Source organism: Penicillium brevicompactum (assembly GCF_028827555.1).
Source record: "Penicillium brevicompactum strain IBT 35665 chromosome Unknown utg000006l_segment0_segment0, whole genome shotgun sequence".
Lineage (NCBI taxonomy): Eukaryota > Fungi > Ascomycota > Eurotiomycetes > Eurotiales > Aspergillaceae > Penicillium > Penicillium brevicompactum.
In genome coordinates, this window is record NW_026623209.1 from 3,280,216 (window position 1) to 3,305,340 (window position 25,125).

The 25,125-nt window shown below is 51.7% G+C and overlaps 9 protein-coding genes across 9 annotated transcripts; 4 read left to right on the forward strand and 5 right to left on the reverse strand.

The window, feature by feature from the left end:
- Positions 1-91: 91 nt before the first annotated feature.
- Positions 92-1,521, reverse strand: N7506_009455 (camp independent regulatory protein; the record flags this gene model as incomplete). The annotated part of the gene is made up of 2 exons (XM_056958748.1): positions 92-1,257; positions 1,311-1,521. 2 exons carry the CDS (start codon positions 1,519-1,521, stop codon positions 92-94), a joined length of 1,377 nt encoding a protein of 458 aa, XP_056808138.1.
- Positions 1,522-9,201: 7,680 nt separating this feature from the next.
- Positions 9,202-11,470, reverse strand: N7506_009456 (tRNA modification protein MTO1; the record flags this gene model as incomplete). The annotated part of the gene is made up of 3 exons (XM_056958749.1): positions 9,202-11,170; positions 11,223-11,302; positions 11,420-11,470. The coding sequence occupies 3 exons, from the start codon at positions 11,468-11,470 to the stop codon at positions 9,202-9,204; spliced, it is 2,100 nt and encodes a 699-aa protein (XP_056808139.1).
- A 116-nt stretch (positions 11,471-11,586) lies between these two features.
- On the forward strand, positions 11,587-12,295 carry N7506_009457 (acireductone dioxygenase (Ni2+-requiring); the record flags this gene model as incomplete). Its single annotated transcript, XM_056958750.1, has 3 exons — positions 11,587-11,616; positions 11,717-12,088; positions 12,158-12,295. 3 exons carry the CDS (start codon positions 11,587-11,589, stop codon positions 12,293-12,295), a joined length of 540 nt encoding a protein of 179 aa, XP_056808140.1.
- A 166-nt stretch (positions 12,296-12,461) lies between these two features.
- On the reverse strand, positions 12,462-14,057 carry mmm1 (ERMES complex subunit MMM1; the record flags this gene model as incomplete). The annotated part of the gene is made up of 3 exons (XM_056958751.1): positions 12,462-13,908; positions 13,962-13,992; positions 14,042-14,057. 3 exons carry the CDS (start codon positions 14,055-14,057, stop codon positions 12,462-12,464), a joined length of 1,494 nt encoding a protein of 497 aa, XP_056808141.1.
- Positions 14,058-14,944: 887 nt separating this feature from the next.
- On the forward strand, positions 14,945-15,841 carry N7506_009459 (DUF1183 domain protein; the record flags this gene model as incomplete). Its single annotated transcript, XM_056958752.1, has 1 exon — positions 14,945-15,841. One exon carries the CDS (start codon positions 14,945-14,947, stop codon positions 15,839-15,841), a length of 897 nt encoding a protein of 298 aa, XP_056808142.1.
- A 255-nt stretch (positions 15,842-16,096) lies between these two features.
- On the reverse strand, positions 16,097-18,031 carry N7506_009460 (transcription factor TFIIIB subunit BDP1; the record flags this gene model as incomplete). The annotated part of the gene is made up of 2 exons (XM_056958753.1): positions 16,097-17,952; positions 18,007-18,031. 2 exons carry the CDS (start codon positions 18,029-18,031, stop codon positions 16,097-16,099), a joined length of 1,881 nt encoding a protein of 626 aa, XP_056808143.1.
- A 331-nt stretch (positions 18,032-18,362) lies between these two features.
- Positions 18,363-20,860, forward strand: N7506_009461 (E3 ubiquitin-protein ligase BRE1; the record flags this gene model as incomplete). The annotated part of the gene is made up of 6 exons (XM_056958754.1): positions 18,363-18,545; positions 18,637-18,780; positions 18,848-18,899; positions 18,962-19,503; positions 19,560-20,630; positions 20,687-20,860. The coding sequence occupies 6 exons, from the start codon at positions 18,363-18,365 to the stop codon at positions 20,858-20,860; spliced, it is 2,166 nt and encodes a 721-aa protein (XP_056808144.1).
- A 395-nt stretch (positions 20,861-21,255) lies between these two features.
- On the reverse strand, positions 21,256-22,224 carry N7506_009462 (urease accessory protein UreF; the record flags this gene model as incomplete). The annotated part of the gene is made up of 1 exon (XM_056958755.1): positions 21,256-22,224. One exon carries the CDS (start codon positions 22,222-22,224, stop codon positions 21,256-21,258), a length of 969 nt encoding a protein of 322 aa, XP_056808145.1.
- A 314-nt stretch (positions 22,225-22,538) lies between these two features.
- N7506_009463 (protein kinase COQ8) lies at positions 22,539-24,659 on the forward strand (the record flags this gene model as incomplete). Its single annotated transcript, XM_056958756.1, has 1 exon — positions 22,539-24,659. The coding sequence occupies one exon, from the start codon at positions 22,539-22,541 to the stop codon at positions 24,657-24,659; it is 2,121 nt and encodes a 706-aa protein (XP_056808146.1).
- Positions 24,660-25,125: the final 466 nt, after the last annotated feature.

Genomic DNA, 25,125 nt, shown 5'->3' on the forward strand with positions numbered 1-25,125 from the left:
AAGAAAAAAAAAAAAAAAAAAAAAAAAACACAAGGGGGAAAAAAACAATTGAAAAGAGTCTCCCAAAAAGGGAAGAACACAAAAGGTATCATCAAATCTGCGGTTGTGCCATCTGTGGCTGGGTCGCAGCGGTTGTCGTCCACGTCGACATGGGTTGTGTAGCCGCGTACGGCGCAGGAACGTAGTACTGGGAGCGATCCGGCGCGTAGTACGGGTGAATGGAATTGGACTCTCGGCGCGGCACACTCGGGTCAAGCGGCATGTTGCGCTCGAGGGGATGCTGCGAATCCAATTGGCCGGGAATGCTGAAGCTGCCGCGAGAGTAGTTGCCCGGCGTCGAAGGGTCCATGGGCGAGGTGGCGTCCGTGGCTTGGCTGCGGGAGGAGATGGAAGAGTTGCGGTAGGCGGAAGGGCTGTGGTCAGAGGTGGAGCGGTTGCGATCGCTGAGCGAGCTCGGAATCCCCGTGTTCATACCGGGGATCGAGGACGACATGCTGTGCGCGCTCATCGAGTCCATGCTGCCGCCGTATGGCCCCGCGCGGAACGAGTGGTAGTCGTCCTGCTTCGGTGGGATGCCGTGGTAATCCTCCTGCTTATGGGGAATGGCAGTCGCGGGCGTCGGAAGGTATGGGTTGGGTGCTGGTTGGCCGGCCATCGGGGCGCCCATCGAGTAGCCCTGGATTGGGCCGGGCTGGGTGGCGTGGGTGGCGGCGTAGGGACTTGGGTGCATATAGAAGTCGTTTGCGGGGGCGGTCTGCATGGTGTAGCTGGGGGGACCCATCATTTGGGGGCGATATCCATAAAGCGCGGCGTGTGAGGGCTCTTGGTTTTCGACTGCGTTGGTGGCTTCGAGCTCGTCGATGGGGGAGCGGAAGCTTTGCTTCTGGGTGAGTTCGGTGCGTGGCCGGATGTACCGTAAGTTTTCGACCATCGAGGGCGGGTTCAGCACGCCGCGAATCACGTCGTCCACGCTATAGTATGAGACCAAATGGTGGGTGATCCCCATGACGGTCACACTCATGGTCTTCTTGACCAGTCCGGAATCCTTGAACCCATACGAATCGACCAGGGACCCTACCAAGGCGCGCTCGAGTTCGGACTGGGGACGATCTGGGAAGGCTTGACTGGGGGAGGTGGGTGAGTAGCTCTGACTGTCATGGCGCGCATAGGGTTCCCCCGGCCGGCCGGCAGGCATGGGTCGTCGAGTGGCCTTCTTCATGGCGCGTTTCTTCTCGCCGGGGGAAAGGGCTTGTCCAGCTCGCGGTAGACGAGGAAGTTCCCCAGGATGCGACTGGGGCTCCAAGTGACACCGTCGGTCCATCGTTTGATCCCGGAGGAGTTCTCCTCGTAGATGAAGACGCTCCCGCTGCGCACGAGATGACTCCGTTCCCGATCATGGGGGCGGCGCGGGACGTGGTGCAAGACGCCGGTCAGACAGGCCTCGAAGAGCAAGAGCGCATCTTGGGTGGTTGCGACGTAGCCAGTGAACGTGGGCTCCAACACGGCGGTCCCGTTCACCATGATTGTAGAGAATGGAAAAAAGAAAGAGGAGTATCCCAGCCCCGGGGGTTCACGTCCCAACGAGATATAGACAAGGAAATAAAAAGGAAATAAGCTAAAGACGATCGACCAGGGTATGGAGAAGGGGAGGTTTTGAGTTAGGACCCCTCAGTTGGAGAATTCCCAGGGATCGACTGGCAAAGCACGGGCCTTGGGAAGTCAGCGAGTCAACAGGTTGCACCGATTCGATCGAAGGGGATCTGCTAATGACCGTTCCACGGTTTGAGTTGCGGCAATTCCCAAGCTTCGGGGCTCCACTGACTCCACCGTGCTGGCTTGTTCGAGGACAAGTATGGGGGAATATGAGAATCGAGGAATGAGGAATCGGGAAGTATGGAAGTATGGGAGTATGAGAGTACGAAGTATGAGAGTATGCAATATAGGATCAAAAGTGATCCCCGACTATGGAGCTGCTTCTGGTCATAACTATTGGCGAAGATCGTATGGTATGGTCACCGGGAGTCTAATGGCTTTAATGTTAATCCTAAAATAATAATATTAAAAAGACATCAAAATATAAAATCCATTTAATGATATTCGGAGGGTTCACTGCGGGGAGTACTTGGGTACTTGGTCACTCATAGAACCCGCGCTGGAGCCTGGAGTATCATCGACTGTAGATATGACATGCGATATTATGTGGTTTCTGGCCTTTTCTTATTTCCTTTTTTTTTCCCTTTCCCGTTTGGTTTTCTTTTTCTTTTTCTTTTTCTCTCTTTTGAAATTTCTTCCTATTTTCGATGGAAAATCGAATTAAATCATTATTGTGATTTAATGGATTTAATGGATTTAATGGATTTAATGGATTTAATTGCCATTAGCTGCATCGAGTCTAGTGCGGTTGGGTGAACCAGAAAATCGAAAAAAGAGCGAAAAAAAAAAAAAGAAAAAAGGAAAAAGAAAAAGAAAAAAAGGAGACGCGGTGGAATTCGGGGGAGCGGAGAAATACGGAGACACCACCAAACCCTCCGCGAAAAGCAGGTACCGTTTCAACGTTCGACACTCAATCTCTGCCATCCTCTCAATCCCCATTAGTCTCACCAACTATAACCATGAGCTAAAAGTTACCAGTTGACGGGGGAAAAGATTAAAATAGACAAATGGAATCATCATCGAAACCCCGTGCCATGGATGATCCCGGTGGATCCGTAACTGGGATCGGAGGGTCTTTGACTCCGTGACATCTGGTACTTCAGAGCTATACGCCGTCTTCAACGTCATATCTCGATAATACATACACAACGGAATATGTTGAGAGATAAGAAGCAACCTTGGAACAGAGAGAGGAAAGGGAGGGAACCTCGAACTAGAGCCAACAGGAAGATATACCCTCTGTACTCCCTACTCCGTACTCCCTCCTCCGTACCGCCGAGTAGATGCTGACGGTCGAGTACCGGGCAATATACGCACATCTACTTTGAGCCTCTGAGTCAGCAGGCACCTGCCACATTTGGTCACAACCTTGGAACCAAACTGGGTGTATTATGTAATACGGCAGATCCTCCAGCTGGAGAACCACCGCTGATTGGGTACCTCCCGCACCGACGCTAACCCCACTTTCCCGCCCATGGTTCGAATTGGGTATCGCCCTCGTTTCTGCACCAACCGTTTTTTTCTTTTTTTCCTTTTTCTTTTTTTCATTTTCTTCCATTTTCCTTGTTTTATTTGGTTCGCAAAGCATGGCAGTGTTGAATCGTCATGTACTTCTCTCGCTCTGGACGTACAGAGGAGTATACTTCAGTACGGCTGAGAGCGGTGACATTGCTGATCTGCCTAGCGGGGAATGGACAGTGCGCAATACCGAACTATTGAAAATTTGCCTCCACCTGCACCGCCAGATGGGTCATGATCATCCAACGGCAGTTCAGAATGAGATCCCCTGAGAGCCAGTCAGACGCGGGTCAAAGCAACCATATCAGAATTCATGTTGGGATCTTATTCTCCGGGTACCGGTGATTTCTGGTGGCTGAATGGGTCTGATACTGAAGTGGAGATGGTATGAGAGGCCCACGAGTCGAGAGGACTGAGCGCAAGTAGATCTCTCTCGTACTGGTGGACACCAGTACCTGGACTGGTACGGAGTATATGGTACAAGGACCAACACGCGGTCAACTCTTGGACTAATTACTCCGTACATTGTATGGAGTATGGAGTATGCAGTACGGAATAGATTAAGCAATAGAAGTGAAAATGATAAAAGTCAAAGACTGTGCCTGAAGAGACACAACCCTATCTCAATCCCTTCCCAATCAAGGCCAGCGGATGTGCAGAACCGGTCGGGGAACCATCCACGCGTCTCAGATTAAGAAACAAAGAACAAAAGACAAAAAGCAAAAGGCCAGTAAGGTTAGGCTTCCGTGAAGTAGAGTTTCCGGTACCTCTTCAACTGTGTCTTGTTTTCTTGTTTCTTGTGTTTCGTGTATTTGGCTTTTTTTGTCTCCGAGCACAGAGGGACCGTCGCAACTGAGGAGGGGAAGAGGGTCCCGTACCTCGTCTCCTCCAGTGCATTAGTGGGAATGGGAGCTACAGTAGAAATTACTATGGATCTCGTAATTGGGTGGGCTGAGAGGGAATGAGGGAAAACTTTCACGGGAGATCCCCAGCAGATCCAGGCCACACTGCCACGGTCTCAGCTTGGCTGTGAACACTCATTGACATGTGGCCTGCTATGCACCCCGGTCAAACTAGGGGGCCAAGGACTCGGGATCGGCGGTTTTGTTGGTTTGAGGTAAAGGGGAAATTAGAATTAGGATCTGAAAGTGTTGCTTTTGCTTTTTTTCCCTGGTTTTTTTCCTACTCTAACTTCTTTCATTCCACGGCCATTCTACTTGCGACTCGGGACTCACGAATGACTACCGGGTCGATCTTGAGCTGTTTGATAATCAGTGCCAGCTCTTTGGTCGGAGGACTGTCCTCCGTTGCAGAGTCGATACGATTGGCAGGTCCCGGAAAGTTCAACCAGAAGACGATCACATTTGGCGCACGCTTGTTTGAAACTCAATTGACGCGAATGACAGAAGACTATACTCCGTATTAAGGTAAGCATAATAACTTCGCAACATACTCGTACTTGTTCATGTAGAACTTACTCCGTAGAGTCCGGAGTAGACACGAAGTATGCGCGGTATGTGATGTATCACGTTGGATATAATCGCCGAGGTCCGAGAAAGCAAAAAAATAATCGAAAAATCCAACATTTAAAATATTGTAGAATAAAAAAACCAGTACCATCTCATTACCATATTGAACGAAGGTAATCTACGCACACCGGACCCAGAACAGACCCGACTTCAGTACCGTAAACCAACCAAAGCCGGGCGTATAGCGTAGATCCAGAGTCCAGACCCAATCTGAGATCATAGACGTTCTGCACAGCCCGTCACAAGCCAAGGATTCTTTAAGCGCGCCTCGAGCGGGGAGTATACGACTGCGTTCCGTGACGGGTAGGCGGATGGCAGTCGTTGTACTTGTAAGGGGCATATGCTGCAGCTCGCTCTACCGGTACCTAAAAGGTGGCTAGTCGAGACGGATGACCAGAGTAGGCAAAGGGGCAGATTACAATATCGAAGTAAAAAAAAAAAAAAAAAAAAAAAGAGATTTACCCCACAAATTGTTCAGCAAATCAATGGCTCCATACCCTCCGAACGAGGATGTCCCGGTGATTTCTGTGGCTTGGCCTGAGGCATTGCTCGTCCTATCAGCTGGGGCGATCAGCCCGCTCTTTCTCTACCATTCGTGCCTCGAGAAGATCATCTTGGCCTTTTGGCACGGTAAGTACCAATTTCGTCGATCTCGACTATTCGCTCACACTAAGAACCCACATCCACGGACGATGCACCCGTACCAGACACTCGGGCCAGACATCCGTGCGACAGAGACAGGAGAGGCACTCCTCTCTCACCTGGTTGGTGCTCATTTATATTGGATATGGAGATCTGGAAATTGTGGAACGGGAACGTATCGGGTAGGTGAACAAGAATAAGCAATTGTCAAGGTTTTTCTTTGACATCACAATAGTGCAGATGTTTGTAGACAAGCCATAGTGATAGTATGGAGTGATGAAGACTGTACGGAGTACGGGAGCACTCCGTAATCTGTAGACTCCATACTGTACAAGAATTCTACCAATGAAAAAAAGACAGTGCAATATAGTTCATTTCCAAGACCAAGTAATCAGAGTCAGGAACCAAGGAACCTCGCCCGGTTCGGGGTTAGACTCGGGCCCGATACGAAGATCGCCCCCAGGGAGCACAGAACGGTAATAGGCAACTGCACACGCCTGGAAGGAGTAAGGTGGCTTGGTTGATTTAAAAAGCCGCTAATCTAACTAGTCCCGGTGGCGCCTCGAGAAATCCCGCAACTCTCAAGGGTCTGACTTGGATCATACTAGGAAGTGAAGATCCGGTTTGAATCACCGATGTTTCGGGACTTTTGAGGTTCGGAGAAACTCTCTAGGTTTTCGGTGACATCTGTCGTTATGGGGTCAGCAGTGCAGAGGGCAATGGTGTTTGTGAGCAATTGGTCTCGATCTTCATAGATAGCACGAGTATTGGTGTTGAGATGTACAATGGCAATCTTCAAATATCTACTCCATTGCTTTGTACTCACATCTAGCAGATATTGCAAGTGTCACAAGTCCCTACGGAGTACATATTTCCCAGACTCGCACAAAAAGATCAAGCAGCAATGTACTACCTCCCTAATCCGTCCACAACCCCGAAGACTGTTTTTTGGACCTGGCGAACCTGCATACTCCCTACTCCGTACACAGGGCCTTGACTTCCCCCTGATCTCTGACTATTGGCTGGGGTTATCATGTCAGAGCCCCAGCCGCGTACTCCCTACACACTTTCACATCTTCTCTGATTAGTCGGATACATGGTCTGGAAATCCTTTTTCAAGCCCGAGTCCCACCTCCATTGTCAAAGTATACAGCAGTGTCCAGTTACAGTTAGCATTTGATGCTGCCACCCGGTAGTCAATGGTCAATGGTCATACAGTGGAGAACAGGATGGGTGTCAGCCTCAGGGTCGAAGTGAGATCATGATCATCGCGATCGTCTAATTCTTCCATTCTGGGTATTAGTGGAAGTGCTCAGTCCGATCGCGCTTGTCTGTGCATCTCGAACAATGGCCTAGTTCACTTCTAACCAACTTTGCGGTGGCAAATTAGAAGAGACAAGGCGCGCTCGGGTCGTTTGTGGTTCGCGGCGCTAAACATAGCATGTTGCAGTAGACTCGACTCCGTCTCCGTATACTCCGTTGCTCTTCGTACGGAGAAGAACTTCCGGTATTCTAAGACATCGCCGCTTTTGTATATACCCTGAGCCTCGTGCCAAACTATAGAAAGAGGCACAGGATATTCGAGGATCCGAATTGGCCCTTGTACGAGTCATTTCCCGCAATAGTTATTGCTGGCGTGTCACAGAAGGAAATAAAATCAAAAATAAACGGACTCCCCACGCCCATGTGGTCAGAAGGCCTCGTTTCTGACAGGGATCAGCGAACCACTGCAGACAAAAAAGTCCCAACGTTCTGGTCGGCTCGTGTATGTGGCTGTGTGACTTCTGCTTTTTGAGGCAAGTCCGAGTTATGCATTTCTAGATTACTCTGTACTCCGTCCCTCCTTTCCTAGCAACATAAGGGCTCTATCACAACCGGCGTAATCTCCGGACTAGTGCACCATACTACAAGAAAGAAAACAAATGTCGATCATCTGTCAATCGCCTTTTGATGGGTCGACTCAAAAACAGGGATGGCGAGACCAATGCACTATGTACATGTACGGAGCACACGTACGGTGCACGTCGGCTAGTGCCAGCAGGGAGCCATGGCAATCGTGATATTGCGACTCAATTCGCCTCCTTGGATTGCTGACTACTGTTACTAATGCCTAATACGGAGTATATGCAAGTAGATTCCCGATTGCCCGAATATGTGGGGATCAAGGCACCCTGCTGCATAACTACAGTGCCAACTATATGTAGGTATCCAGCCAACATCAATCGACTACTCGGTATGACTCCGTGGCCGCTACTATTGGATTAGGGGGCGGTATGGCGAGCTTGCAGCTTGTCTCCCATCCTTACAATTTTACAGCCTTTGATTGGAAAATAGATCCACGAGTTCAATTCCCGGCAGTACTGCCAGGTGCATTATTCACAATGCAAGCAGGATCATCCTACTGTACGAAGTAGCATCTGCAAAGTCGTATCATAATGATCGTGCTGATGCATGGCCATTGGGGGATCCTGATATTCTGCTTCACTGTGCGTCGAGTCTTAGAATGTCTCTGTCACACATTTCCAAGTAGCTGGGTCGACTGGATGCATGCACTACCCACTAGGCAATCTGCAAGCTTGGAACTAGTACGAGGTATTTCGTACTTCGTACCAAGTCCAACGCGACGCTCTCCTGCGTATACATTGCACACTTCTTGCATATTCTTGATCTACAAGCGCGCTAGGAAGCAAGGGCTTCTCCCTTACGCAGGCGCCTAAACGAGTCCTAACCGAGTCCACAACCCCCTCAATACGTGCCGGCCGAGCGATGATGTACAGCGCTTACACGGTGCATGCGATACATCGATCGATCTTCCATTAGCCGTTTAGCCAACCCCCTTGGCTCTGAAACAGATGTGATCTGGAATGTATCACATACCGCATTGGAGCCCGATCGCGTTGCGACGCACGCGATTGGCTTCCAACGTTTCTTTGAGAAAAAGTGAGGTCAGATCGCTATCAACGGCTTATGCACGCCACGCTGGTTTATTGTGGTTGACGGGCTCATGGGATGTATGTGGCCGAATTCGGTAGGGCAGTTTGATAGCCAAGTCACTAGAATTCGGGATCAACTGCACTGGAAGGATTTCAATCACCAGATCTTGGGAGGTGTGTGCACTGGAGGTCATCGCCGACTGGTTGGTTCTTCGTATAGAGTAGACTATTCGCAGACTAACCATCGTCCGTCCCGCCAATGAGATGAGATAAGGACGGTGTCGATGATGGAGGGTTGATCTCTTTATCCCTACATGTGGCCGTCTCAATTTGGTCATTGGTCGCCTTTCCCAGGAGCTCGAACATCCCTGTCTTGACGAGAGATCGGCAACCCCTTGCGTGGTTCCCAGATGGGCGGTATGATCGGGCTTGGGGCTTGGGGCTTGGGAGGTTTGGCGTACGTGGCGAGATGATCTTTGCTTTTTCTCCTCGCGTGTTTAGTTCTGGGGAAAAGAGATTGCGTTCGTCAGCTTAGTCGTACTAAGCGACTGGGCGAATGATCACTCAGGGGCTGGAATGTGTGTTCGGGTGTCTCTTTCGGTTTGGGCGAAGTGAGGTCTGGACTGGAAAATCAAGAGATGAACAGACGCAAATCTCAGGAGTACTCCGTACTTTTGTCGGTCTTGGAGATCAAGTCGAGTTATACATCATGTCACAGTATTCTCAAACGTACATATGCTGTAACATGAGTACCATGCACCTTTGATTATTGTACTCTGTACTCCGTACATGGCCAGGTGCTTATATTGAGTAGTATACATGCTTATATTGAATATTATACTGTAAATGAAAACCAGCGCCGAGTCTCCCGCTATGCCAATATATTACAAAACAGTCCACGGGCCCCATCAATCATGCAGCCTTGATCAAGGCGAGGCGCGGAGCACATCGGCGACTGAGTTCTCACCGTCAATCTCCTTCGAGTGCCCGCGGTAGTCCTTGCCTTTCCGGATGTACATCAGCAAGCGCAAAGCACCCTCGGGAGTCACACCTTCGATGCGCTTTGCCATACCAAGGTTCACTGGCCGCACCCGCTCGAGAGCGTGCATCTCTTCGGTGCTGATACCAGATATCTTGCTATAGTCCAGGTCCGGATGCAAGACAAGGCTCTCATCCTGCTGCAATCGGACTGCCATCTTCTGCTGGCGTATCAGGTATGGTGCGTAGCGACCCTCAATGGCTACACGAGTGCGAATCTCGGGTGCAAAGGAGTTGGGGGTGAACGCTGTGCCCGGCGCGGACTGGATCGCGTTAATCACGTCGTTGATGTCGGTGCCTTCCAGGCAAAGGAGATCCAGGCCGGTGCGGAGAGCGGAGTCAGGCCCGGCCCTGAAGCCTTGACGAGACCAAGCCGCTGATGGAAGCCTGGTGTTGGCTAGAAGCTTCTGTAATTCTTGAATCTGGGCCTCGGTGTCGGTGAATGCGCGCCAACGCTTGTCGGTGACAACGCCTGCCTCGTGGGCCATGCGTGTCAGACGGAGGTCTGCGTTGTCGGAACGTGTGGAGAGACGGTACTCGCTTCGAGTTGTGAACATGCGGTATGGTTCTGATACGCCCTTGGTGATGAGGTCGTCGATCATGATACCGATGAAGCCATCGGAGCGAGTGAGTGTGAGAGGTGCTCTGTTCTGTGACTCGAGACCGGCGTTCGTTCCTGCGATAATGCCTTGTCCAGCTGCTTCTTCGTAACCAGTTGTGCCGTTGATCTGGCCTGCGAGATAAAGACCGCTAATCAATTTTGTTTCGAGGGTGGGGCGAAGATTGCGAGGGTCAATGTAGTCATATTCCACGCCGTAGCCAGGCTGTAGCATGTTCACATTCTCCAGACCGGGAATAACTTTCAGCATGGCATACTGTGCATCAGCAGGGACGGTCATTGAGATGCCGTTCGGGTAAATCACATCGTTCGGGGCGAAGCCTTCTGGCTCAAGCCAGATTTTGTGCTGGGTCTTGTCTTTGAATCGGATGACCTTGGACTCCAAGGAGGGACAGTATCGCGGACCGCGTACAGTTTCCCGGATGTGAATGGACTTGTCCAAATTGGCGCGGATAATATCATGAGCAGCCTCATTGGTGCTGGTCATCCAGCAGTCGAGTTGACCTTCATCGCTCACTTCCACTTTTTCATTGAGATAGGAGAATGGACTGGGTGGTGAATCACCCTTCTGGACTTCCAAAGCAGAGAAATCAATCGTTTTCTTGTCCAGCCGAGGTGGTGTGCCGGTCTTCAAGCGTCCAAGTTGGAATCCTGCATCACGGAGAGACTTGCTCAGACCGTATGTGGGGGCCTCGCCCATGCGACCTGAAGGAAATACATCCAGTCCGATGTGAATCTCACCACCCAGAAATGTGCCCGTCGTGATGACCACCCGGCCTGTAGGAATAACCTCTCCAGACTCCAGCCGCACACCAACGATTTTGCCCTGCGCACCAGGTATGCTCTCAATTCCTTCCTTGGAGAGAACGATATCCGCCACTTTCCCTTCCACAATGCTCAGGTTTTCTGTGCCACTTAGTTCCTCAGACATATGACGCTTGTATAGATCGCGATCGATCTGCGCACGCGGTCCCCAAACGGCAGCACCTTTAGAACGGTTCAACATTCGAAAACTGACTCCAGCCTTATCGATGATACGACCAGCAACACCATCCATCGCATCCACCTCGCGAATCATTGTGCCCTTTCCAATACCACCGAAGCTGGGATTGCACGAGCAGACACCAATGTTGTCCCGTGAGGGGGTCACCAGTGCAGTGCGCGCTCCAGAGCGAGCAGCGGCCGCGCATGCCTCTGATCCAGCATGGCCGCCTCCAATCACAACGACATCATACGGCCTGTAGATTTGCGAATTAGTCCAAGCCTCTCAACGATTAGGGGAAAACATACCGCGTGTGATCAGCAACAGATGCGAAGCCACGAGCCCGACTCACAAATGGGCGAAGTGCACGACTCCTGATGCACCAGAGCTGTTGTCCTTGTTCGAAATGCCATCACTAATCGCAATGCAAATGCTCAAAACGAGATGCAAACACTCGGAGATTGAGTCTAACCGCCAGCGGAAAATATTCAGTCACATGACTTACAGCCGTTAACTCCGAAGGCGGTGAGTCACAAATGACATAATCTTGCGCCATCCCGAAATCGGCCAATCGCGGGGCTGCTTATGCTCAGCAGCAGCTTGACATTTCTTTCCGATAATCCCCCTCTACTTGTTGCCAATCTCTCTTCTCCGACTTGATAAAACACAAAAATGAAGGCTTACTGGTATGACAATGTTCCGGTACGTATGCGCCAGCTGACAGTCTTCGACTTGTCAAGTTTTACAGCTTCACCCCACCTCGAAGCTTGAAGAATACATGCTGACCCCACTTCCGTCATAGGGCGACCAGCGCGAGCCCCATGACTCCGGCCGCGCCGTGTCGGAGGATAAGCTTGCTTCGCTAGGCGTGCTCTATGTCCATTGCCCGACTATCGAGGCTGTGGATACCATTGCGGCAGACCGCGGATACCGGAATCGCGACCAGGTGTGTGTTTCGCCAGCCACCATGGGAGATATCTACGAGGAGAAGGTCAAGTCTTTCTTCACTGAGCACTTGCACGAGGACGAAGAGATTCGGTACATCCTCGATGGCGAGGGATACTTCGATGTGCGCGGACAGGAGGACGAGTGGATTCGTATCAGCCTTGTCAAGGACGATATGATCATTCTGCCTGCCGGCATCTACCACCGCTTCACCACAAATGCGCAGAATGTATGTTTCCATATCGCTTGCCAGAGATGCGAGGTCATATTGGATCTTTTGGACTAACTTTCTTCGTAGTACGTCAAGGCCATGCGTCTCTTCCAGGACGAGCCTAAGTGGACACCACTGAACCGGGGTGCAGATGTTGATGTCAACCAGCACCGAAAGAACTACCTGGATACTATCGTTAGCCCTGCTCCTGCTACCGCAGTTTAGGGTGGCTCTAACATTGAGACGCGTCACGACTGTATTTTTTGCACATACTACCTATGATTGAATTCGAACATTTCCTTGTATTATTTTCATGATCATTGCACCGCATATTTACATATACAATATTGGAGTGGGATTGTCTACTCCGAGTAGCTTCATTTCACACAGATCAAGAGGTATCTGGGATGCCAGGCGTGCCCACAGGTGTTCCAGCCGGCATAGCACCAGGCATTTCGAAGTGATCACTTGCAGCACCAGTACTTTCCTGCCTGGTCATGCTTGAGCTTCGCAAGCCACCCATATCGACATTGAAGCTGCTTGCGCGCGACCCAGCTCCGAGCCCTAACCGTGCATCCAGACCGCCACGGAACCGCAGCCCCTCTGGTTCCCGCCCATGGTCATGATCATCAAAACGGGGCGGCCCTGATGCTTCAGTGGACCCGGCGCTCCGTGGTGGAGCCGTCGACCCAGCATCTGAGTCCTCGCCTGTTCGTACGCCAGTTCGGCCCATGCGTGGCCACAGGTCGGGAAGCCCGACAACCTGTACTCGGGGCTCGACAACGCGCTCTTCGAACCAGGCATGTACTCTTGCTTCGACTAGCTGGGCGATTTTTGGTACATCTTGCAGTCGACTACGAGACCCAATGAGCGAGCGTACTGAGAGGTCGAGGCGGTAATCGGGGAGGAAAGAGAAGGCGACATTGCTCTTCGGGCTACTTTTCGGTGGGAACTGGTCTTGTGAGTCGGCATGATCACCGGGTCCATTGGGTGCGGCTCCCTTGCTGCGAAGTGGTTCTGCGGGTGGGGGCACCGGTGAGCCGGCTGGTGTTGGAATTGGCTCTGGGGGTTCTGTTGATGCCGGAATCAAGGATATGCAGAGCGTTCCTGAGAATCTCACAACCGAGACGGATAGCGCTACTGGCAAGATGGCAGATCGTGGTTTGGGGTAATTCAATACCATAGATGTCTCGACGGCGATGGAGAGGTTGTCATCACTGACGTCGACATCCAGCAGAGCCTGTAGCCGCCCACCATCCGACATAGGGTCATCGACGGCGATGATACGACAGTTGCTAAAGATTGGAAACTCCTCCCCGAGTGAGATATCGGTGACATTGATTTTGTCAATGAATGAGGGCTTCTTCTCGGGGTTGTTCATGGCGGCTGTCAAGGAGCTGAGGATGGAAGATGTCGGAGAGTCCTTGAGGGAGTATGCTGTCTGTCTGTATTGAGCGATTGTTTGGGCAATAAGCACATTGAACCAGTCCAATGATTCAGGTTGGTGTGAAGAGTGGTGCATGCGGTGCCGGCCATGTTTACTGGTGGGATTTGTGGGGATGGCGCTGTAGTATGTTTTGCGCAAGATAGATCGGGTGTTTGTCGAGGTTGCAGGTACAGGGCGCAACACATTTGACGTGGAAGGTTTCTCCCGTAATGACTTTTGGCTGTCTTGAGGTGGGTTGTATACAGAGCTGTAGCGGCGGTGGGTTGTGCGATTGGACATGCCTCGGGACGGCGGCGGCGGTGCTTCCCCAAAGATGAAGAACTTGATGAAGGCACCGATCAACAGAACCACTGAAAGCTGACCGAGCAGAAATCCCTGAGTAAAAGACAAGCTGACGATAGGTTAGCAATGTCGATTGAATCACTCCATGGGAAGAGGGCATACGAAGACTGAGGCGCAAGCTGCGCCGGATCATCTGAAACTTGGTTAGACCTCTTGCTCTAGCAGTTGCTTGGTCCACTTACTATGTTGAAGCGCCATCTTGCGGAGCTGTCGAATATGCTTTGTCACAATGCCATCCCCAGATGGAGAAGAAGTTCCATCTTTCGGATGGCAGAACTGCTTATCGTCGATCTGCCATCGGCGGCCGCCTCTATCGCACTATCCTCATTTTGGATAAACATGCAGGCCGCTTTAAGATCTATACAAACCCTACTCCGTACGTCCTGAACAATTGTCATGGATTCTTGCTGATGTGTGCTTAGAACATTTGGTAGCATTTTCTCAACCCACCTGGACTGATGTTCTTGAGAAAAATGAAATAGATTGGTTCAAATGCTTCCCGATGTGCTTCTGACATGAATATGTATCCATCTACGAACCTCGAATCCCAAGGCTATGAGCCCCCGTCCCCCACAGAAGCCCCTGTTCTAGACTATTCCTAAGGTTAATTATAGACATTCTCATTACGAATGCTCCTCTCACTGGACGAACTCAGCAGAGTTTGTGTGCTCTTTCAGAGGACCCAGGGCCCAGGGCTGTGTCCATAGTACTGACTGCGCACGAGAGAAAGAATGATAGTTGGGCAGCTTTGATAGGATCTGAATGGAAAGAGAGGCATGGATAAGAAACTCTTTCTCTGATCCTGGAAGTCAAGTACGAAGTATTGTCCTGACGATTAGGGTTCTATAGATAGTGCAAACAAGGCAAACATAGCTTCATGCAGGTCTCCACCTTCAGGACACGAAGCATCAACAATACTCTTCTCTTGACATAACTACTAGACCCTGATCTGAGATTTCTATTACATTCCATACTTGTCTCATCTTGCCCACTAACCTTGGAATCGATTGACACCATCCCAACCTACTCCCGAGGTCCTAGCTGTCCACAAAGACTCTTATCTCGAGCTCACAGCTCCGATAACAATGCGGCTCTTACTAGCCCTCACAACTCTCCTCATCGCACCAGCAATATGCGACACGCCACCAGGCAGAGATGCAATCCTCCTCTCAAATGTGAATACACTTACTCTACACGCACACCGAATGACCAGCGCCCGCCGCGTCTCTCCAATCCCTCAACTCAGCTGCGCCGGCCCATCGAAAAAGATATGCAACCTCTACCAACCTGAAGTGATGCGCTGCACAAACCAAGGCCATGACTATGATGTTGAAGACGTGCAATGGACATGCAAGGCCGATCTGCCTCCTGAATTCAAGCTTGGCGCTACAGATGTCATTTGTGAGGGGTACCGCGACGCAGACGACAAGTGGATTCTAAAAGGGAGCTGTGGAGTTGAGTACCGTATGCTTCTTACCGAAATGGGCGAGAAGAGGTATGGACGCAGCCATGGAGATGATTTCGACCGGGGTAAGGATGGACCGAACGGACCTCAAACGACAGCAGAGTCCCTTGGGAATCTGATTTTCTTCGGGTTTCTTCTCGTTGTGGCTGTCGTGATCTTGGCAGCTTGTCTCGGATCGCAGAACGATGACAGGACCCCTGGCCAAGGAAGAGGCGGGGGAGGTGGAGATGGAGGAGGTGGTGGTCCAGGCGGATATCCAGGGCCTCCGCCTCCGTATAGCACCCACGATCCTTCAAAATCAAGTGCTCACCAAGAGGGGTGGAAGCCGGGCTTTTGGACTGGGGCAGCAAGTGGTGCAGCTGCAGGTTATGGCCTGGGGCGATCAACTGGAGGGAGCCGCAGCACATCAAGCGGGTCTAGCAACTATGATCCAGGCGAAGGAAGCTCGCGCTCGCGCTCGCCGCAATTTTCCACTCCCTCTTCCAGTACTGGATTTGGTTCGACCAGACGCAGGTGATACACTCTCAAATCACCCCAGTGAGCAAGGAACATTTTTCAATCAGAATTGAATTGGCTATTGATACTTGTACAAGTAAACCAGCAGAGCAAAAAGTTAGTAGCAAACGACCGTAAACAAGGCCACAAAAGACCTCAACTTGGAAAACTCCTGATAGACAGACCCCTTGTGTATTCCCTTTTCCAAATAAACGCCAAATTACAAACACCGTAACCATAAACCATTACCTCATAAGTTGTGCATTATCCAGTTGTATCACGCAGTGGGAATGTCGTCGATTGATCCCAAAACCTCTTCTGTGCCGCCACCTCCATCGCTTTTAACTTGCTTCTTGCGGGACTTCTTCACAGGTGCCTTGTCGTTCTTCCCATCGTTTGCATCGCCACCAGTGGGGTTGCGCAGGAGTTCTGCTTGCAATTCTTGTTCTTTGGTGTGCTGCTCCTCGATACGCTTCTTCTCCTCGTCAAGTTCCTGCTGGACTGCCTTTGGATCGTCGTAGGTGGTGTTTGTCATCTCCGAGTAAGCTGCGATGGTGATCATCTCGCGGGGTCCGAGCAGTGTATCCTTGATTCGTTGTGGATCACGCCGCTCTTCGTTGTTGAACTTCAGCTTAATCTGCCGCCGAGATCTACCCGGGAACATCTTGCTGATGACCATGAAGTCGGTGCCAAACATGCGCAGGCCGCGATAGAAGAGTTCTGTCATCTCCTCATCCCACGTTTCGGCCTTGGAGCGCTTGCCGAAACTGGCTGAGTTGATCTTTCGAGTCAATGAGTTTTCCTCGACATCTTCCAGTTCCCCAAGCTCCCGCGCAGCATCCGCGTGACGATCAACCTGCAAGGATGTATTATCCAATTGAATTTCACCATTAACGACTGTCATCCTCGGACCATTTCGGGGTTTCCAGACGACTGGCTCCTCCACCTTCTCCGGCTCCGGCTCCTTCACTGGGGTTCCTCCACCTGACTTCTTCTTTTCCTCTGCTTCTTGCTCCATCCTGCGCAACTCAACCTCGCGTTTTGACTTCCTGCCAGTTCGAAGGTCTTTGCAGAGCTCTGACATCTTCATGACATTCGGCAGGATCTCCACGCCCTCGGCCTCCTCAGGAGTGGGCTCGCGCTTCTTGCGGGGTCGCTTTGGCTTCTCACTGCCATCTGCGTCGGAAGCTTCAGCCTTGGAGTACTTTCGCTTCTTCGGCTTGGTGGCGGGATCGGGGGTCGAGATGCCGGATATATCTGATGTTCCGGTGGGACCCTCAATAGTGGATACGACGGATTGAGACCCACGGCGACTACCCGAAGCGGATGGTGTCGCAGATGTCGATTTCTTCCGATTGGGCTTGGCTTTGGGTATGGGCACCGCCTTTTTAGCCCGCTTGGCTGGCGGGGCGTCGGTGTGAGTGGTCTGGGAGGTGGGTTGGGTGGAAGGTTTTGGCTGTGGTTCGGTCGAGTCCACCAAATCCCCTGCCGCGCGCGCAGCTTCTATCCTAGCATAGTCTAAGAGGGCTTGTTCTGGCCCCTGGTCATCGGCAGTTTGAGAGTCATTGGCAGAAGTGGTGACGGGAGGCGACGGTTGAGTTGAAGGTGGGGTAGGCGGGACGGTTGTGACTGGCTCGGATTGTTCGACAGCCTGTGCCTTGCGCTTTTGTGGGCTGGGAATAGAAGTAGGCTTGGTGATGAGAGTAGACTTAGGGCTTGGAGTAGGCTTTGGAATCGTAGTCGGCTTTGAGATTGGCGTAGGCCGGGAGATCGGCGTTCGAGGAATTGGGGTGGGCTTGCTTATCGCAGTCGGCTTGGGGATAGCCGTTGACTTGGCGGAGGAATTAGGGACTGTAACTGGGGTTTGAGCTGTAGCAGGAGCAGGAGCAGGAGGCTGAATTGGTTCCGTCGCAGCTACAGCTGGGGGCGGGAGTTCAGTGACCGCAGGCCTTTCCGTCTCCGTGACCACTGGAGCCGTTTCCACGGAAGCTTCATTGTTTGAACTGGTCTCAGGAGTCGATTTGGGCTGAGGGGTTTCGGCCGGCGACTGTTGAGTTACGCTGGGTCGGCGCGCAGGCGCCGCGGGCGCACGGCGGGCGGGCGCCTTTGGGGCAAACTTCTTGCCGGTTTTGTCTGAAAAACACAAAGTCAGACTTGTACAGGTGGGGTTGATCCTTTGATACTCACTGATCGCGCTAGAAAAAGACTTCATGGCTGCCCATTTCTGTTGGTGGAGATGAAAGTTGAAGATCGCAAAAAGTTCCTGGGGAAATTGAGAAGTTGTCACGTGAGGGGCACTAATGGACGCTAAACCTCGTTGAAAATCCTCCTGTCTTCATCTCCTCGATCTCTGCCATCCCACCCCTTCTCTCGCCTGTTCAACTCGCTTCTCAGAAATTGGAAATCTTTTCGATTTTTTCTAATTTCTTTGTATCTATTCTACCGGACTTTCCCTCGACATTGGACTCAGTCGCGAGATCTGTGTCTGGCTGACTGACGGACGGTCCGGTGGTGATAGCAATCCCATGCCAGTCTAGCCACTAATGCCGGCCGTCGAAACCCCCGTCGCGTCTTCAGAAATTGGTCTCGTCAAGATGGAAGACCGGAAGAGGCCCGCCGCCGAGAGCAATGACTCGGCCCCGCCGTTGAAGAAGCAGGCGACCACTGCTAATGGTGGCTCCAAGCCCCATCCGGATGCTGATATGCCATGGAAAGATGATTTAGAGGTGAGTTCAAGTTTCCGAATTGCTCCGCGATTGGAGCATCTCATTTTGCGGTATCGCGGGTGCATGTGCTAATCAATGTCATCTTATGTAGCGATTTCAAAAAGAAGCGATTCTGCGTCAAATGGCTGAGTACAGGCGGGAGAGAAATTCATTGGAGTCGCGACTGGAAACAATGTCCAAAGCCGCCACGTATCATAATGACCATCTCCGCATTATCGATTCGTGGTTCCAGCAGGTGTGTTGCTTTCCTTCCCGATATCGTTTGGATGATCCGTTGAACCATGAGACTAACGGTTTGCCAGTTAATTGACGAAATGAAAATACTCCTCGGCTCATCACAACCCGAAGACAAAGGTCGGTGCTAACCCAGGATCCCTTCCCTAAGCGCAAAATTCACTTATTGACAACTTGAACAGAAACCTCTTTCAAAAGTTCTCTGCAGTTCGAAGATGCCGAAGAATTCCAGTTACATCTGGCCACCAGATCGGAGGATATTCGCGCAATAATTTCCCAGGTTCAGGCCAAGTCTAGTGATGCGCCCGCCGAGGTCTCGGATTTACAGACCCGCCTTGCCAAGAAGCTTTCAGAGGAGAAGGCCATTATTGCAAAACTTGAGAGGACGCTAGTCGAGAAGCAACAACTGGAGGAGCACCTGGAAGAAGCCTCTTTGCGGTATATGAAGGCCGAACAAAGAGTGGACCGTGCGAAGAGTATGACTGTTGCGAGATTGGAGAAACAACAACTCATGGGTAGTCAGCGACCTGGAGAGACCACACAATCGAAGCGAGAAGAGTCATCACCAGCCAACGGCGGCACTCCGGTATTGGACCGCAACCCAGAATTGGAGGAAGCCCACAACAAAATCAAAGCGGTCACAGAAAAGCAAAAGGAACAAATACAGAAGCTGGAGGCCGAAAATGCCAGCTTGCTCAGTCAAATCACCGAAAACAAAGTCAAGGTACCGTGTTCCCCTTTCGTTTCACTCGCGCTTTGTGGCTTACGTTCGGATTTCAGTCCACGAAATTCACCGACGACGACTACGCACATACAGATCTGTTCAAACATCTCCGGTCACAACATGACGATGTAGTTAAGCGCATCAACCACCTGGAGGCGACGAACGTTCAACTTCGCGAAGAAGCAGAGAAATACCGATCAGAAAGGACCGCGTACAAAATGCAACTGGAAAACGAAACCTCAAGTACAATCGCGGAAAAAGAGGCTCAGTTGATGAGGGCCGAAACAGATCTTGCCAGAATACGAAACGCCCGTGATGAACTACTGGCCGATCAGCAAATGCGAAAGGCTGCTCAGGATCAAGAGAAAACATCGGGGTTGAAGTTACAAGAACTGGCAGATGCGCGGGAGGCTCGAATCACAGCTTTGGAGTCGGAGAGCCAACGGTTACGGCTCCAAATCGAGGGATCCAAGACCGATGAAAACATTAACGATATGCCGCTCGAGGAACTGCGCGCCAAGTACACCAGTCTGGACCGCCAGTACTCTATGCTCAACACCGAGTTGACATCCATGCAATCAGCATACAAAAAGTTCGCCACACTCGCTTCGCAAAAGGTCACTGACTTCGGCGCGATGGAAGAGAAGGTTGCCCGATTAACGGCAGAGAAGTCGAAAGCAGATCAGAAGTTCTTTGCCGCTATGAAGAGCAAGGAAGCTCGGGATGTGGAAGTCCGCACTTTGAGAATGCAAAGCTCGAAAACATCTGATATTGTGTCTCAACTGAAGGAATCCGAGACAAGCACTCGTTCATTGTTAGCAAACATGGACAAGCAAGCCAGTGAGACAAAAGAGGCTTTGGGTTCAGCCATGGCAAAGCAACGCGCTATTCAACAACAGTTGACCGAGACCAATATCCTCACTGAAGGATTGAAGAACCAAGTGGCAGAACTCAAGGCACTCTCCGTATCCAAGGACTCTACGTTGGGAACCACCAACTCTTCGTTGCGCCAGGCAGAGACCGAAGTTGCCGCTCTCAAACAATCACTTTCAGATACCAAGAAAAGTCTGGATAGCTGGAAGAACAAGAGTCTTGGTAACTCGTCTTCAGAGTATGAAATGTTGCGGGTTAGTCACTTCTCCAGGCCCATTTTTAAAAAACTTAACGCTGACCCTTTGGATAGACTCTGGCATTGTGCACAGTATGCCGTCAAAACTTCAAGAACACGGCGATCAAAACATGCGGTCATGTTTTCTGCAAAGATTGTGTCGAGGAGCGTCTCACGTCTCGTTCGCGCAAATGTCCCAACTGCGGCAAATCCTTCGGAAGCAACGACCACATGCACATCACCCTGTGAGCGACCAGTGGAGTCACCAGTCACCCTGTATTATATCTTTCTTTCGACGCAACCCTCTTTCACGTTTATGTTTTTTTAGTGTCACATTCGGACAGGTTCATGGTTCGGTGTTGCGTGGTTTAGGTCGGTCAGGGCCCGGCGTTTGACGAGTTATGTACGGTCCGCCCTTCGGGGCTTTCTTCTTATTTCCTCGATTCCCTTTTCCTAAGCCGGATATTTGTCAAGGCCCATGTACTCGCACTGATGTCTTGGTGACGATTTAGATTTCTGTAGGACTACTGATTGTACGGCGAAAATCCAAAAATGCAACGAATGCAATGTGAAATATTCTCATGCCATGAAACCAGCTCACGCTATTTATTCTATATTTATATTTATTAACCCTCTTGATCATCTCAAGAGTTGAAGATTCTACTATACAACAGTTCGTGCCTCCCAATCCACAAATCCAGCGCCGGCACCACCTGACCCGCCTGCTCAACAGGCGTATTCCACTCCCTCCCAATCCGCTTCATAATAGTATCCTGCAAGCTCTGACTTGCAAGGACATTTTGCGCCTGGTACGGCCCCATCACACTCGCGCGCACCGCGGCACTCAAGACTGCCTTGGCATGGTTGACCACGAAGACGTACGCTGTCTGCTGCAGATCCAACCCCATAGCGCGGCAAACCGTGCCCCAAAGCGGGGCAAAGTGGCCCTTGGGACCGAGCTCGTCATCGTCCATGGACGACTTCAACGCATCGGATAATTCATCAATGGCGACGACCGCGGGGTCGTTGGGGTTCTCGCTCGCGAAGGAGCTGCGGAATGCCCGTTCCCACACGCCAATCAATGCGCGGCCCTGCGCGATACTGGCGCGCTGGCCGACAATGCAGGGTGTTGAGGCGTCCAGGTCGTTGTCTAGTGTTTCGAGGGTCTCGGGCTCCCGGTATCCTGCTAGTACGTAGGGGAGAGATGTGCTGGCCAAAGAGGCGATGGAGAGTTTGAGGAAGCGGTGGAAGGTTGAGGAGGGGGAGTTGCGGGATGGCTTATTGTGTGCGAGGTAGGATTCAAGTCCGCTGGAGTAGGCGAACGAGCCTAGTGGGAGAGCGGAGTCGGAGAGTAGGAGGAGGGCATGCAATGAGGAGCGGGTTGTGTTGAGGTTGCTCTTATTCGGCTTGTTATATGTTTCTGTTGGGCGAGGAGCGTTAGCAGAGGTCACCCTGTATCTTGGGCAGTATTTCTCACCTTTAATTGACCAGCTATTGGGGTAAGATGGTGGTGGGCTGGGGCATTCGGAGGCTGCTAATTGGGCGCGTGCATCTTCGAGACGCGATTCGAGCTGTGCGACCTCGGCCTCGAGGTCTTGAGGGTTGAGGAACATTGTAGAGTTGTATAGATGTCGAGGTATGTGTAGATGTGTGAAATATCCGGGGTATAGTGGAGTAGAGGAGAGTAAGTACACTAAAATATCGAGGGATCGAAGCTATAAGTACAAAATGGCCAAGTGCCGAGCATCCGGCAGAAAAAGGTGGGGCGGAGGCCGCCGAACCCGAACGCACCCTATCTGCTTTTGACTGTTCGCATTACTCACGCTATTTACTGAGTGGACCTCTTATTAACGCCCGTTACTCATATCTTCTCTCCCTTTTTCTGCCCTATTTCTCCCGACATTCCTTCGTCATGCTCTAAGCGACCATGTCAGGCAAGCGTCTTCTCGACGCCTTACAATTCCTCAACGTCTCCAAGACGATCGCTGCAAAGCATTTAGCAATTCGACAACACCAGCTAGATGTCTACACGCGAACTTCCTCCCTAACCAAGGGAATCAAGGCCCAAACAGAAGGGCTGATCCTGACCGCTCAAGCTGCCGCCGCCCTTGCTCGCCGATTCGACGACTCGCCTCCGCCGAGCTCGGCAAACTCCACGGCCAACTCCACGGCCGAAAAGGCCGCAAATTCGCCACCCGATCAAGCTCGCCAACTGCAACGGCAGGCCGAATCGCAGATTCCTGCGGAAGCTGCTGAGTACACCGGAAAGGAGAAGCCCGACGACTTGAATGTTAGCCAACAGCAGGATGTCTTTTACAAACCGTCCACACAATCGGGTCCGGATCTCTCGAGCTTACCTCGAGTCAAGCTCCCCAAGGTCGCCGGTGATGCCCAAGCTGGTGTTGATGGGCTAAATGCAGATGTCTTCACTTCACCAGTGTCGGACAAGCCGGCACCGACGGAGGAGATGTCTGAGGAGATGCTGCAGGGGCTCTTCCACAGTCCGAGAGTATCGCGCATGATCTCTGGGAAGCCAAAGCCAAAACGGGATTGGAAGTTCACGCCGAAGCCAGAACAGTCAGGCGTGGATGTCGCAAAGCCCATTACGCCGACGCCCGTCAAATCCGAGGCCGAGCAAATGGAAGAGCTGGCGGCCAGTGTTGCCGAGGACGTGGTCCCGGGCGCGGATACGGTCGAGGCCAAGGCGAAACCTTATCAAATGCTGGAATCACGCGTGCCGTCGTCCCGACTCGGCAGACTCTGGCAGTACAGTGGCCTCGCGACCTCAATGGCATTTGGTGCCGTTGGCGAGGGGTTGCGCCGCGCCACGGGCAGCCAGGATAGTGGCTCGCTCATGTTCAGTGCCGGTAACATGGAACGCATGGTCGCCAAGCTATCCAAGATGCGTGGTGCGGCCCTGAAGCTAGGTCAGATGCTCAGTATTCAAGACTCTAATATGCTGCCCGTGCCAATCCAACAGGTCTTGCAGCGCGTTCAAGACCGCGCAGACTACATGCCCGCCTGGCAGCGTGACCAGGTCCTGGTTGAAAACCTAGGACCCAACTGGCGTGACCTCTTTACATCTTTCAATGAGGTTCCCATGGCAGCCGCCTCCATCGGCCAAGTCCACTCCGCAGTTTTGAAAAGCACTGGTCAACCAGTCGCTGTCAAGATCCAGTACCCCGGCGTGGCAGACTCCATCGACAGCGATCTTAACAACCTCTCTATTCTCCTCACTGCCTCCCGCCTACTCCCCAAGGGCCTCTTCCTAGATAGGACCATTGCTAATGCCCGCACCGAACTCGGTTGGGAATGCGATTATGTCCGCGAAGCCGAAGGCGCCAACCGCTTCCGCGACCTCCTGGCCAATGATCCGGTCTTTGTCGTTCCGGAGATCATCGCCCACGCCTCCGGTAAACAGGTCCTTACTATGGAAATGCTGAACGGCATCACCGTCACCCGCATCTCCGACTTTACCCAAGCCCAACGTGACTGGATCGGCACCCACATCATGCGCCTGTGTCTTCGCGAAATCACCGAATTCCACTACATGCAAACCGACCCGAACTGGACCAACTTCCTCTATAATGCCGAGACCCACAAGCTGGAGCTACTGGACTTTGGCGCGTCCCGCGCCTACCCCGAAGAATTTATCACCACTTACGTCCGCACTCTCATCGCGGCGACCAAAAACGACCGCCAGAAATGCCACGACCTGTCTCTGGAACTGGGATACCTTACTGGAATGGAGAGCAAGGCGATGTCAGACGCACACGTCTCATCCGTCACGACTCTCGCGGAGCCATTCATGCTCACGTCGCCTGATCTGTACGATTTCAGTAATCAGACCATCACCGACCGCGTGCGTGAGCTGATCCCGATCATGATTCGGGAGCGGCTGGCTCCGCCCCCCGAGGAGACTTACAGTCTGCACCGGAAGCTGAGTGGAGCATTCCTGCTCTGCGCGAGACTCGGCAGTCGGGTGCCCTGCAAGCAGCTATTCATTGACGCCATCGATGCGGCCGAAAAGCGGGGATTGAAGCTGTAGCCTTTGTTTCTTGTAACATAGATCTGTACAATACGATATTCTAGACTCTTCACTATGACGTCTTCATGAATGCCAGCTCAGACCGTTGTGTCGAATATAGTGACCCCCGAAGTGCACTAACGGAACTACCTCGGCATGAAATCTGCCAATCCTCGCTACTTCGGGCGGTTCCCACCGAGACAGCCTTCAGGCAATGGCGCTTCGACCAATAAGCTTAATTCTTCACGGGCCAACCACTCTCGGAGTCAGCTTTAACTCTCTTCGGTGCCTTTTGATCATCTTATCTGATCCATCTACGCTCCACAGGGCCAAGATGATCAGTGCGGATTCCTTGCTTATTTGCTAACTACTCCACATTCATAAAGGGTCCTAAGACATGCTAATGTCTGCCAAGTGTAGATCTCGGGACTCTTGAGGGAATTCATGACATGACGTGGAAGCGAACTCCCCATTCTGGAGGTATAAG